The sequence below is a fragment of the Diceros bicornis genome, chromosome 6 (assembly GCF_020826845.1).
Source record: "Diceros bicornis minor isolate mBicDic1 chromosome 6, mDicBic1.mat.cur, whole genome shotgun sequence".
In the NCBI taxonomy this organism is placed as follows: domain Eukaryota; kingdom Metazoa; phylum Chordata; class Mammalia; order Perissodactyla; family Rhinocerotidae; genus Diceros; species Diceros bicornis.
The window spans coordinates 33,542,636-33,558,328 of NC_080745.1; the positions used below are offsets into that span (position 1 = coordinate 33,542,636).

General features: G+C 39.3%; 1 protein-coding gene across 3 annotated transcripts in view; it reads left to right on the forward strand.

The window, feature by feature from the left end:
* Nucleotides 1–10,275: 10,275 nt before the first annotated feature.
* Nucleotides 10,276–15,693, forward strand: part of PLA2G12B (phospholipase A2 group XIIB) — a 35,385-nt gene continuing 29,967 nt past the window's right edge. For all 3 annotated transcript variants that reach the window (XM_058543219.1, XM_058543217.1, XM_058543218.1), the window contains exon 1: nt 10,276–10,587. In XM_058543219.1, the coding sequence (XP_058399202.1) occupies nt 10,377–10,587 (211 nt within the window). In that variant the 5' untranslated portion in view covers nt 10,276–10,376. The remainder of the gene's footprint in view (nt 10,588–15,693) is intronic.

The window sequence follows — 15,693 nt, forward strand, 5'->3', positions numbered from 1 at the left end:
CATATCTGAGCCTCCCTGGACACCTACAGGGAGAGCAAACACGCCATAATAGAAGGACACATGTAGCCCACATAGGGGTCACTCCTGGAACATTCAGAACTGAGGGAAGCACACTGCAGGCCTCCTAAGGTATCACTTATATAAGGTCACCTATCCAAGAGCAGGAGACGTAGCTGACCTACCTAATACATAGACACAAGCACAGGGAAAGAGGCAAAATGAGGAGGCAAAAGAATACATTCCAAGTAAGGGAACAGGACAAAACTCCAGAAAAGGAACTAAGTGAAACAGAAATGAGCAACCTACCTGACAGAGAGTTCAAACAAAGAGTGTTAAGGATGTTCACTGATCTTGGGAGAAGAATGGATGAACTCAGTGAGAATGTCAACAAAGAAATGGAAGATATAAAAAGGAACCAATCAGAAATGAAGAATACAATACTGGAAATGAAAAATTCCCTAGAGGGAGTCAAAAGCAGAGTAGAGGACACAGAAGAACGGATCTGTAAGCTGGATGAAAGACTAGAAGAAATCACCCAAGCTGAACAGGTAGAAGAAAAAAGAATTAAAAAGAGTGAGGACAGTCTAAGGGAACTTTGGGCCAACATCAAATGCACTAACATCTGTGTTATAGGAGAAGAGTGAGACAAAGGGGCAGAGAATCTATGTCAAGAAATAATAGATGAAAACTTCCCTAACCTAAGGAAGGAAACAGGCATCGAGGTACAGGAAGCACAGAGAGCACCAAACAAGATAAACCCAAAGAGGCCCACACCAGACACATCATAATTAAAATGTTCAGAATTAAAGATAAAGAGAGAATCCTAAAAGCCGCAAGAGAAAGACAAAGGAAACGCCTTTGTATGAAACAAAGTTACATACAAAGGAAACACCATAAGGCTATCAGCTGACTTATCAGCAGAAACCATACAGACTAGAAGAGAGTGGCATGATATATCTAAAGTGCTAAAAGGAAAAAACCTACAGCCAAGAATACTCTACCTGGCAAGGTTATCATTCAAAACGGAAGGAGAGATAAAAAGTTTCCCAGACAAGCAAAAATTAAAGGAGTTTGTCACCAAGAAACCAGTACTACAAGAAATGCTAAAGGGACATATTTAAGGGGAAAAGAGAAGACCACAAATAGGAAAAATTATCTAAGAGGGTAATGCATACAAATGCACAAAAAAGAGGTTAGATATGATATCAAAAACATAAAATGTGGGAGAAGGGGAGTTAAAGAGTAGAGCTTTGAGAGAGGTCAAACTAAAGAGACCATCAATTCTGTATATGGACCCCATGGTAATGACAAACCAGAAACCTATAATAAATACACAAAAAACTAAGAGAAAGGAATGCAAACATAATACTAAAGAAAGCCATCAAAGCACAAGGGAAGAGAGCAGGAGAAGAAGAAAGGAACAGAGAAGGACTACTAAAACACTGAGAAAAAAAGTTAAAAAATGGCAGTAAGTACATACTTATTAATAGCTGCTTTAAACATCAATGGACTAAATGCTCCAATTAAAAGTCATAGGGTGGCTGATTTAAAAAAGCAAGACCCATATATATGCTACAGACAAGAGACACATTTCAGACCTAAAGACACTCACAAACTGAAGGTGAAGGGATGGAAAAAGATACTCCACACAAATGGCAATGAAAAGAAAGCTGGGGTAGCAATACTCATATCAGACCAAATAGACTTTAAAACAAAAACTGTAAAAAGAGACAAAGAAGGGCATTACTTAATGATCAAGGAAACAATCCAACAAGAGGATATAACACTTATAAATATCTATGCACCCAACATAGAAGCACCTAAACATATAAAGCAATTACTAACTGACATAAAAAGAGAAATAGACAGCAACACAATAATAGTAGGTGACTTTAACACTCCACTTACACCAACGGATAGATCTTCCAAACAGAAGATCAATAAGGAAACGTTGGCCTTAAATGACACACTAGAACAGATGAACCTAGTAGATATACACAGAACATTCCATCCAAAAACCAAAGAATACATGTTCTTTTCAAATGCAGATGGAACATTCTCCAGGATTGATCACATATTAGGCCACAAAACAAGTCTCCATAAATTTAAGACGATTGAAATAATACCAAGCATCTTTTCTGACCACAACGGTATGAAACTGGAAATCAACTATAGGAAGAAAATCAGAAAAGCCACAAATACGTGGAGATTAAACAAAATGCTACTGAACAACGACTGGGTCAACAAAGAAACCAAAGAAGAAATAAAAAAATACCTGGAGACAAATGAAAATGAAAATACGACATGCCAGAATTTATGGGATACAGCAAAAGCGGTTCTAAGAGGGAAGTTTACAGCAATACAGGCCTATCTCAACAAACAAGAAAAATCTCAAATAAACAATCTAACAATGAACCTAAAGGAACTGGAAAAAGAAGAACAAAGTCCAAAATCAGTAGAAGAAGGGAAATAATAAAAATCAGAGCAGAAATAAATGAAATAGACACTAAAAAAAATAGAAAAAATTAATAAAACCAAGAGATGGTTCTTTGAAAAGATAAACAAAATTGACAAACCTTTAGCTAGACTCACCAAGAAAAAAAGAGAGAAGCCTCAAATAAGTAAATCAGAAATGAAAGAAGAGAAATTACAACGGACACCTCGGAAATACAAAAGATCATAAGAGAATGCTATGAAAAGCTATATGCCAACAAATTGGACAACCTGGAAGAAATGGATAAATTCTTAGAATCACACAACCTTCCAAAACTGGATCAAGAAGAAATAGAGAATTTGAATAGACCAATCACCAGTAAGGAGATAGAAACAGTAATCACAAACCTCCCCAAAAATAAAAGTCCAGGACCAGACAGCTTCCTGGTGAATTCTACCAAACATTCAAAGAAGACTTAATACCTATCCTTCTCAAACTCTTCCAAAAAATTGAGGAGGGGGGAAGCTCCCTAACTCATTCTACGAAGCCGACATTACCCTGATACCAAAACCAGACAAGGACAACAGAAAAAAAGAAAATTACAGGCCAATATCACTGATGAACATCAATGCAAAAATTCTCAACAAAATACTAGCAAATCACATACAACAATACGTTAAAAAGATTATACACCATGATCAAGTGGGATTTATTCCAGATATGCAGGGATGATTCAACATTCGCAAATCAATCAACATATTACACCACATTAATAAAATGAAGAATAAAAATCACATGATCATCTCAATAGATGCTGAGAAACCATTTGACAAGATACAGCATCCATTTATGATAAAAACTCTGAATAAAATGGGTATAGAAGGAAAGTACCTCAACATAATAAAGGCCATATATGACAAACCCACAGCTAATATCATCCTCAATGGTGAAAAACTGAAATCTATCTTTCTAAGAACAGGAACCAGACAAGGATGCCCACTCTCACCACTCCTATTTAACATAGTACTGGAAGTCCTAGCCAGAGCAATCAGGCAAGAAAAAGAAATAAAAGGGATCCAAATTGGAAAGGAAGAAGTGAAACTGTCACTATTTGCAGATGACATGATTTTATATATAGAAAACCCTAAAGAATCCACCAGAAAACTTTTAGAAGTAATAAACGAATATGGTAAATTTGCAGGATACAAAATCAACATACAAAAATCAGTTGCATTTCTATACACTAACAATGAAGTAGCAGAAAGAGAAATTAAGAATACAATCCCATTTACAATTGCAACAAAAAGAATAAAATACCTAGGAATAAACTTAACCAAAGAGGTGAAAGATCCGTACACCAAAAACTATAAAACATTGCTGAAAGAAATTGAAGAAGACACAAAGAAATGGAAAGATATTCCATGCTCTTGGATTGGAAGAATTAACATAGTTAAGATGTCCATACTTCCTAAAGCAATCTATAGATTCAACGCAATCCCTATCAAAGTTCCAACAACATTTTTCACAGAAATAGAACAAAGAATCCTAAAATTTATATGGAACAACAAAAGACCCCGAATAGCTAAAGGAATCCTGAGAAAAAAGAACAAAGCTGGAGGTATCACACTCCCTGATTTCAAAATATACTACAAAGCTATAGTAACCAAAACAGCATGGTACTGGCACAAAAACAGACACACAGATCAATGGAATAGAATCGAAAGCCCAGAAATAAGCCCACACGTCTATGGACAGCTAATCTTCGACAAAGGAGCCAAGAACATACAATGGAGAAAAGAAAGTCTCTTCAACAAAAAAATGGTGTTGGGAAAACTGGATAGCCACATGCAAAGAAATGAAAGTAGACCCTTACCTTACACCATACACAAAAATTAACTCCAAATGGATTAAAGACTTGAATGTAAGACCTGAAACTATGAAACTTCTAGAAGAAAACATAGGCAGTACGCTCTTCGACATCGGTCTTAGCAACATATTTTCAAGCACCATGTCTGACCAGGCAAGAGAAACAATAGAAAAAAATGGGACTACATCAAACTAAAAAGCTTCTGCACAGCAAAGGAAACCGTCAACAAAACGAAAAGACAACCGAACAATTGGGAGAAGATATTTGCAAACCATACATCTGATAAGGGGTTAATCTCCAAAATATATAAAGAACTCATGCATCTCAACAACAAAAAACTAACAACCCAATTAAAAAATGGGCAAAAGACCCGAACAGACATTTCTCCAAAGATATACAGATGGCCAACAGGCACATGAAAATATATTCAAAATCATTAACTATCAGGGAAATGCAAATCAAAACTACAATGAGATATCACCTCACGCCCATCAGAATGGCTATAATTAACAAGACAGGAAACAACATGTGTTGGAGAGGATGTGGAGAGAAGGCAACTCTCATACACTGCTGGTGGGAGTGCAAACTGGTGCAGCCACTATGGAAAACAGTGTGGAGATTCCTCAAAAAATCAAGGATAGAACTACCATATGATCCAGCCATTCCACTGTTGGGTATTTATCCAAAGAACTTGAAAACACCAGTGCGTAAAGATACATGCACCCCTGTGTTCATTCCAGCATTATTCACAATAGCCAAGACTTGGAAGCAACCTAAGTGCCCATCAAGGGACGAATGGATAAAGAAGATGTGGTATATATACACAATGGAATACTACTCAGCCATAAGAAACGATGAAATCCAGCCTTTGTGACAACATGGACGGACATTGAGGGTATTATGCAAAGTGAAATAAGTCAGAGGGAGAAGGTCAAATACCGTATGATTTCCTTCATTAAGTAGTAGATAATAACAACAATAAACACATAGAGACAGAGATTGGATTGGTGGTTATCAGAGGGGAAGGGGAGAGGGAGGAGGGTGAAAGGGATAATTCGGCACATGTGTGTGGTGATGGGTTGTAATTAGTATTTGGGTGGTGAACATGATGAAATCTAGGCAGAAATAGAAGTATAAAGATGTACACCTAAAATTTATACAATGTTATAAACCAATGTAAAAAAAATAAATAAATAAAATTAAAAAATAGAACTACCGTATGATCCAGCAATCCTTCTTCTGGGTATATATCCAAAGGAAATGTAGTCAGGATCTTGAAGAGATATCTGTACTCCCACGTTCTTTGCTGCATTATTCACAATAGCCAATACATGGAAACAACTTAAGTGTCTATTTACAGATGAATGGATAAAGAAAATGTGGTATATTATATATATATATATATATATATATATATATATGCACACACACATATGCATACATACACACACACAATGGAATATTATTGAGCTATGAGGAAGAAGGAAATCCTGCCATTTGTGACACCATGGATGGACCTTGAGGGCATTACGTTAAGTGAAATAAGCCAGACAGAGAAAGACAAATACTGTATTATATCACTTATATGTGCAATCTAATAAAGCTGAACTCATAGAAACAGAGTAGAAAAGTAGTTGCCAGGGGTTAGGGGTTGGGGAAATTGGGGAGATATTATTGAAAGGGTACAAACTTTCAGTTATAAGATGAATAAGTTTGGGGGATGTAATGTTCAGCATGGTAACTATAGTTAACAATATTGTATTATATATCTGAAAGTTGCTAAGAAAATTGAACTTAAATGTTCTCACTACAAAGATGAAAAGGTAATTGTGTGATGTGATGGAGGTGTTAACTAACCCTACTGTGGCAATAGTTTCACAACATATAAGTGTATCAAATCAACATGATGTACAGCTTAAATTTACACATTACATGTTAATTACGTCACAATAAAGCTGGGTAAAAAACAACTGGGCAAAGAGGGACTTGAATAGACATTTCTCCAAAGATTACGTACAAATGACCAATATGCACATGATAAGATGCTCAACATCACTAATCTCTAGAGAATGTAAATCAAAACCACAATGAGATTCTACCTTATACCGAGGAGGATGGCTATTGTCAAAAAAAAAAAATGGAAAATAACAAGTGTTGGTGAGGATGTGGAGAAATTGGTACCCTTGTGCATTGCTAGGGGGAATGTAAATGGCGCAGCCACTGTGAAAAATGGTATGATGGTTCCTCAAAAAGTTAAACACAGGGGCCAGCCCTGTGGCCTGGTGGTTAAGTTTGGTGTGCTCTGCTTCAGCGGCCCAGGTTTTGTTCCTGGACGCAGATCTACACCACTTGGCAACGGCCATGCTGTGGCGGCAACCCACAGACAACATAGAGGAAGACTGGCACAGATGTTAGCTCTGGGCGAATCTTCCTCAGCAAAAAAAAAAAGTTAAACATAGAATTACCATATGATCTAACAAATCCAGTTCTAGTATATATCCAAAAGAATTGAAAGCAGGACTCAAACAGGTATTTGTCCACCTATATTCACAGCAGCATTATTCACAATAATGAAGTATTAACACATGCTACAACATGGATGAACCTTGAAAACATTATGCTAAGTGAAACAAGCCAGACACAAGAGAACAAATATTGTATGATTCCACTTCTAAGAGGTACCTAGAAGAAGTACATAAGGACAGAAAGTAGAATAATGGTTGCCAGAGGCTGGGGAAAGAGGGGAATAGGGAATTATTGTTTCACGTGTATAGAGTTTCAATTTGGAATGAGGAAAAGTTCTGGAGATGGATAGTGATGATGATTGAACAACATTGTAAACGTACATTATGTACTTAATGTCACTGCATTGTACATTTTAAAATGGTAAATACTATATTATGCATATTTTACCACAATAAAAAAATTTAAGGTATGAAGAAATAAGGAAAAATACTATTAATAGCTCCAGTAAGTTTCATCAGCAGAAAGATCCTTCTTAAAATTAAAAATTATCAAATATTATTTGCAATCTTGCATTTGCCAAGAGCAACTGACATTGCATTCAATTATGTGAATTGAAAATGAAGTTAATAAAAGTACAAATTTGGATGACCTAATGAATTTGCAGAAGTCAGAAAAATAATCAATCAAGACATCACATATTAACCAAGTATTACACGTCATATTATATAAAATTTGACACCAAAAATATTTTTGCAATTTATAAGTTTATATTGTTACTCAGTTATCACTATTACCCCCATTATGTTTTATAAGTAATACAGAATTTTTAAAGGAAAAGCTTTATATTTTAGTTCCTTTACCAGCACTTTTTTCCTGTTTTGAAAAGGAGTTCTGCATTTTCATTTTGACTGGGCCCCACAAATTATGTAGCTGGCCCTGGTCCCGTCTTTACCATTGATAGCCTGTCCATCTTTGACTGAGTCATTTAATCTTTGTATCTCAGTTTTCTCACCTCTCAGAAAGGAATGATGTTTACCCTGCTTTGTAGAATGGACATAAAAAAAAAAAAAACAGACACACAGTGGTTTGAAAAAGTATAGGTGCTTTAAAATATTGGTGGCATTGTTCATACAAAATATTTTTTAACCACCACCCTTCCTAGAGTCTGAGTATTTTTTTCAATTATTATTTTTTTATTTTTAATTTTTTTATTTTATTGAGGTCATATTGGTTTAGGACATTGTGTAATTTCAGGTGTACATTATTATATATCAGTTCCTGTATAGACTGCATTGCATTCACCACCAACAGTCTAGTTTTTATCTGTCACCATATATATGTGCCTCTTTATCCCTTTTGCCCATCCCCCACCCCCTTCCCCTCTGGTAATCACTAATCTGTTCTCCTTATCCATGTGTTTATCTTCCACATATGAGTGAAATCATATGTTATTTGTCTTTCTCTGTCTGTCTTATTTCACTTATCATAATACCCTCAAGGTCCATCCATGTAATTGCAAATGGCATGACTGTCTTTTTTTTATGGCTGAGTATTATTCCATTGTGTATATATACCACATCTTCTTTATCCTTTCATCAGTTAATGGGCACTTGGGTTGCTTCCACATCTTGGCTATTGTGAATAATGCTGTGATGAACATAGGGGTGCATACATCTCTGTATCATTGATTTCATGTTCTTTGGATAAATACCCAGTAGTGGGATAGCCAGATCATATGATCCTTTCCTTTCCTTTCCTCTCCTCTCCTCTCCTCGCCTCTTCTTTCCTTTCCTTCCTTCCCTGATCTAACATCTGTACCAATCTTCCTCTATTTCTCGTATGCAGGACGCCACCACAGCATGGCTTGATGAGTGGTGTGTAGGTCTGCGCCTGGGATCCAAACCCATGAACCCTGGGCTGCCGAAGTGGAGTGTGCAAACTTAACCACTATACCACCAGGCTGGCCCCCACATGGTATTCCTATTTTAAATTTTTGAGAAATCTCCATACTGTTTTCCATAGTGGCTGCACCAGTTTGCATTCCCACCAGCAATGTAGGAGTGTTTCTTTTCCTCCACATCCTCTCCAACATTTGTTATTTTTTGTCTTGTTAATTATAGCCATTCTGATGGGTGTGAGGTGATGCCTCATTGTAGTTTTGATTTGCATTTCTCTGATGATTAGTGATGTTGAACATCTTTTCATGTTCCTGTTGGCCATCTGTATATCTTCTTTGGAAAAATGTCTGTTCAAATCCTCTGACCTTTTTTTTTTTCCTGAGGAAGATTCGCCCTGAACTAACATCCGTGCCAATCTTCCTCTATTTTTTTTAGTATGTGGGTCAATGGCACAGCATGGCCACTAATAGAGTGGTGTAGGTCCACACTTGGGAACTGAACCCAGATCACCAAATTGGAGCATGCTGAACTTAACCACTAGGCCACTGGGGCTGGCCCATCCTCTGCCCATTTTTTGATCAGGTTTTTTGTTTTTTTGTTGTTGAGTTGTTAGAGTCTGAGTCTTTAGACAAATACATTTCTTATCTAAAATGAAGAAATTTAATTCATTATTTTCTATGGGACTTTCCAGACTTTTGAGAGATAAGCTAAATGACTCATTTGGCCCATAAAGGTATCATTTTTATAGACTAGTGATTTCATGGATGGAATTTATTTCTTCATGTGACTTAAAGCAAAGTATAAACTGAAAGTGATGCCAAAACACTAGATTTCAGTCAATAGTCTTAAATCCTAAAATTTCAAGTAGTGTTTCTGATAAACCCTCTGACTTTTAAGCAATTCAGTGCAAAAACACTAGGAGAGCTGAGCTCCCCTAGTACCATCTCTGGGCAGTCTGTAGCTGTCAGAGGCTGCTGAGTGTAAATAAAATTACTGCTGTAGATAAAGAGGCAAAAATGCCCCACCACTAGGATGGTTACAATTAGGAGCTCTGTCAGGTTAAAGAACTGAGTCTGAGAGCCAGCTAGGAACCAAGGCAGAAGCTGGGGTCCCATATCTGAAGGCCTACTCCATGCACACTTAGAGCATTGTCTCCCTCAAGGTCCTGACCGTTGGTACAAGTGACATTGTTAACCCACCGTCACTGGGGTTTTCCTGAGCCCTTTATATATTCTCCTGAAACTCCCTGTAGACTGTGGGTAGGTGAATGGCTTAGGAGTGGGACTAGGACCTTGAGACAAGCTCTTGTGTCAAGAGGCTGGCCCAGAAGGGCCAAACTTATAACTGATCAATAGGTTAACAAGCTGGTTGGGGGTAGAATTCCAATTGCTCCACTGCTCATGCCTCCTCAAAGTTGGCCAACATCTCCCTCCTCCAGGGCTGTGGAATCCACTTTGAAGTATTCTCTCTCACTGGCCATCCCTCAGACAGGCCCTCCCACTGCCTAACCTTTGGCCTTTCTAATTGCCCTGATCTCATCCCAGCCTCCATAGCAATGTTTAAAGTCCACCTCTGGGGAACACAGATTGAGTATTCCAGATAATCCCTCTCCCAGTCCTCCCTGACATTTGGCCAGTGGGCTGTGTACCTGGACCTCCTGGGACACTGGCTGAGGTTTGAGGAAAGACCTCAGTGCCTACTGGGCTGCAGGATGAAGCTGGCTACTGGCTTCTTGATTTTGTGGCTCAGCCTGAGGGGTGGCCTGGCTCAGAGTGACACCAGCCCTGACGCAGAGGAGTCCTATTCAGACTGGGGCCTACGGCACATCCGGGGGAGCTTTGAATCTGTCAACAGCTACTTTGACTCCTTTCTGGAGCTGCTGGGAGGGAAAAATGGAGTCTGTCAGTACAGGTGCCGATACGGTGAGTGCAGTGTTTCTCTTCCTGTAAAAACTATTACTGGTGGACCCGTGAACAGCCGGAGCAAGGTCACAATCTGTCACGTGCTTTTTTCTGTCATCTACCTCTTAGGTAGGATTGCCAGATTCAGCAAATAAAAAGAAGACACCCAGTGAAATCTGAATTTCAAATAAACAACAAATTATTTGTTAATATATTTGAAATATTTGGGACACACTTATACTGACAAATTATTGGTTGTTTATCTAAAATACAAATTGCCCTGGGCTTCCTGTATCTTATCTGGCAAACCTACTCTAAGAAGCTTTTCAAGATTTGTTCCTGGGGCCACTTGAATGAGTTTGCTGTGAGGCACATACCTAGGAAAAGGCAGCACGGGTGGGGGAAAGAATATGTGAGGTCTTTGTGAGGCATTCGTAGGGGTGAAAACTGAAGCTGAACATTCAGAGAAAATTCTGCCAGGAGGTAAAACAGCTTCCTCAGTCCCTCAGTGCTAAGCTTGAAAATGGATTCTCCTTTCCCCCTAATGCAGTTCATGCCTTCCTTCCAGCCCATCAGTCTCTGATGGGCGTCAATTTGCCTGACTCTCCCAAGAGAGCTGTCCCCGCTGCTGCTGCCTGGACCAGCAATGGCGGGCCTTCAGGGGATGGGAAGGGCTGTCTCTGCCCACTAGGAATCATAGCCTGAGCAGGCCTGGGACTGTTCCTCGGCCTGGTGCCAGATGTAGAATTGTGAATGGGTAAGCGCAGTACTTTGCGTGAGTTGTAAAGAGGGTACCTGGGTGCCAGAATACATGTCTGGCTGCCAAAGAGGAGCGCTGGGGCCAGTTCCTCCAAAGCTCTGCAACGGAAGTCAACATAGTGGGAGCAGAACGCAGAGCCCTGGACCTCACAGCTGGGAGGCAGGGGATAACTTCAAATATGAATGAACATGTTTTTGAAAGCATATACAATCTCATATAGCACTAATATATTTTTGTGTGTGTGAGGAAGATTAGCCCTGAGCTAACATCTGTTACCAATCTTCTTCTTTTTGCTGAGGAAGATTGGCCCTGGGCTAATATCTGTGCCCATCTTCCTCTACTTTATATATAGGATGCCTGCCACAGCACGGCTTGATAAGCTGTGTGTAGGTCCACGCCTGGGATCTGAACCCGTGAACCCCGGGCGACATTGGAGTGCGTGAACTTAATCACTACGCCATCAGGCCAGCCCCACATATAGCATTAATTTTACAGTTTAGTTTATCAAATGTTTCATCACGGGATTAGAGATGAAAATGGTGAGTCAGTTTAGCCTAGCAGGAAAACATTGGAGAAATATTTTCTCCAAACACCCAACAGATAAAACTCAGCTTCAAGAGAGACCCAAAAAAGCTACTTACTTGCTGAACTCACCCAATCGGTCTCTCTCACTCCTTTTTTACCTTCGAGCAGGGGAAATCACTTCCTTCTAAACAGAGAGTGACAAGGAGACAATGGTTTTAACATTCCTCCAGCACCAAAAGTTTTGCCACAGGCATTTCAACCATATAGGGATATAGTGATAAAAGGAAGCTTCATCTTCTCTGTGAAGATTCCATAGGTGAAAACCCTTCTCTATGCTCGGACCCATTGGACACCATGCCGTGTCTTTGTCAGAGATGCCTTGTCCCTGGACTGTGCTCACCTAGTTTGCGTGGATGGGGCAGAAAAAGGCTTAACTCCCTTCAGATATTTGATCAACGCAGCTGCTATTTTACTTCCTAGAGGCAACACACGATAACAGCAGGAATTTTTTAGGAAAACAAGAATCAAACCCTCCTCTTCCTTCTCTACCAAAATAACATTAAAAGATTTCAGCAGATTTGGGTTGCAAGCCTCTACATGGGCAGGGTTGATGTCAGCAGCCACTGGTGGGGGATGGGAATAGTCAACAGAGAGATTGCAGGAAGGCAAATAACTCCACCACTCTGCAAAACAGAACCTATTCAAGGAGGGGCCTGAAAAACACTTAGGAAATAGGGGGGTAAGCCCGTTACCTTTGGAACCCAGCAGAGTGAGAACCTGGAGGCTGTGCTCAAACAGTACAAAATATCTTCTCAAGTTGATTGTGAATCAAGTAGTCTTTCTAACAGATAACACCTAATAATTAACTCGGTCTCTGTTCTTTTTCAGTTTGCTTTGTGATATACTTCTCTCACACAGTGCTTCTCTTCTCACTTTAAAGCAGTGGTTCTCAAACTCACCGGTGCTTAGAATTCCCTGGAGAGCTTGTTTCAACAGACTGCTGGCCCCCCACCCCTCTTATTTTGATTCTGTAGGGCTGGGGTGGGGCCAGAGAATTTCATTTCTAAGACTTCCCAGGTGGTCCTGATGCTCCTGGTCCTGGGACCAGACTTTGAGAAGAAAACTGCTTTAAAGGCTGCAATCTTTTGCCAGAAGGAACAATTCAGCAACAATTACTTTACGAGAAAAAATTTCTATTTGATAGGTACTTACCACTACTTAAAACAGTGGTTCTCTACCTAGGCCCTGCACTTAGAATCATCTGAGGAGGCTTTAAAAAAACTCCTGCTGCCCAAATCAATTAAATCAGAATCTCATGGATTGGACCCAGACGTCTCACTAACGTTTCTCAGGTGATTACAAAGTGCAGCCAAGGTATGAAGCACTGTTTAAGAGGTCATTCTTGGAGAACTTCAGCCAACAGGTTGTTCAGGCAGGGAGAGGTATGTTTGTATCCTGGTAGCCTACAATAGCGTGTCAACATTGCTTTCCACTCTTATAGCAATTTGTTTTCATATCAACACACAAAATCTGTACTTGTCAAAGGACCAAGCTAGAAAAATAATGAGATTCAGCACGATCAATAGCATACACAGCACAACTGGAATAAGGAGTCTGGACTGATGTGAACAAGATTCCCACTCCCACCCCCAGAGATTCTGATTCTGTAGGTCTGTGGTAGGACACTGGGACTGCACAGGTGGTCCTTGAACCAGACTTTGAGAAATACTAGTAATGGAAAAGGCATGGGTTTGAATCGAGAGGGCGGGGAATCCCATTGCTGGTGACCTTGGGCAAGTTACCTAACTCTCTCAACCTTTGTTTCCTAATGTTTGTAGTGTTGATAATACCTACCTTGCAAGGTTGTGGTAAGAATTAAAGATAATATATGTAAAGAACTAGTGCTATGTATGGAGAATGGCAGGTACCAAACAAATTTTACAAGTTTTATGAGAAAGACAGTCTGGTGAACAGGTTAACTATGCATTCCAATTCTGCCAGTTCTCTTTCAACATAAAATTTAAAAACACAGAAATCCCAGTGGCTGGATAACACCGTCCCAGCTTCTGGAAGAAATCATCGAATGATGATTTAAGCGTTCTGTGCCTTTATGAAGGTCTCTGGAGGAGGTTTCTGGAGCAGAATTTCTGTGTCTTAAAAATCATGATTGGGGCCGACCCAGTGGCATAGTGGTTAGGTTCATGTGCTCTGCTTCAGCAGCCTGGGGTTCACAGGTTCGATCCCAGGTGCGGACTGACAAGCCACTTGTCAGGCCATGCTGAGGCAGTGTCCCATATAAAGTGGAGGAAGATGGGCACGGATGTTAGCCCAGGGCCAATCTTCCTCAGGAAAAAAAATCATGATTGAAGATATTGTTCATACTCTCACACTTTTTTTTTTTAATTTTTTGTTTATTGCAATAACATTGGTTTATAACATTGTATAAATTTCAGGTGTACATCATTATACTTCTATTTCTGCCTAGATTACATCATGTTCACCACCCAAATACTAATTACAACCCATCACCACACACATGTGCCGAATTATCCCTTTCACCCTCCTCCCTCCCCCCTTCCCCTCTGATAACCACCAATCCAATCTCTGTCTCTATGTGTTTATTGTTGTTATTATCTACTACTTAATGAAGGAAATCATACAGTATTTGACCTTCTCCCTCTGACTTATTTCACTTTGCGTAATACCCCCAATGTCCGTCCATGTTGTCACAAAGGCTGGATTTCATCGTTTCTTATGGCTGAGTAGTATTCCATTATGTATATATACATCTTCTTTATCCATTCGTCCCTTGATGGGCACTTAGGTTGCTTCCAAGTCTTGGCTATTGTGAATAATGCTGGAATGAACACAGGGGTGCATGTATCTTTACACACTGGTGTTTTCAAGTTCTTTGGATAAATACCCAACAGTGGAATAGCTGGATCATATGGTAGTTCTATCCTTGATTTTTTGAGGAATCTCCATATTGTTTTCCATAGTGGCTGCACCAGTTTGCACTCCCACCAGCAGTGTATGAGAGTTGCCTTCTCTCCACATCCTCTCCAACACATGTTGTTTCCTGTCTTGTTAATTATAGCCATTCTGATGGGCGTGAGGTGATATCTCATTGTAGTTTTGATTTGCATTTCCCTGATAGTTAATGATTTAGAACATCTTTTCATGTGTCTGTTGGCCATCTGTATATCTTCTTTGGAGAAATGTCTGTTCAGGTCTTTTGCCCATTTTTTAATTGGGTTGTTAGTTTTTTGTTGTTGAGATGCATGAGTTCTTTATATATTTTGGAGATTAACCCCTTATCAGATGTATGGTTTGCAAATATCTTCTCCCAATTGTTCAGTTGTCTTTTTGTTTTGTTGATGGTTTCCTTTGCTGTGCAGAAGCTTTTTAGTTTGATGTAATCCCATTTGTTTATTTTTTCTATTGTTTCTCTCGCCCCGTCAGACATGGTGCTTGAAAATATATTGCTAAGACCGATGTGGAAGAGCGTACTGCCTATGTTTTCTTCTAGAAGTTTCATAGTTTCAGGTCTTACATTCAAGTCTTTAATCCATTTGGAGTTAATTTTTGTGTATGGTGTAAGGTAAGGGTCTACTTTCATTTCTTTGCATGTGGCTATCCAGTTTTCCCAACACCATTTTTTTGTTGAAGAGACTTTCTTTTCTCCATTGTATGTTCTTGGCTCCTTTGTCGAAGATTAGCTGTCCATAGACGTGTGGGCTTATTTCTGGGCTTTCGATTCTATTCCATTGATCTGTGTGTCTGTTTTTGTGCCAGTACCATGCTGTTTTGGTTACTATAGCTTTGTAGTATATTTTGAAATC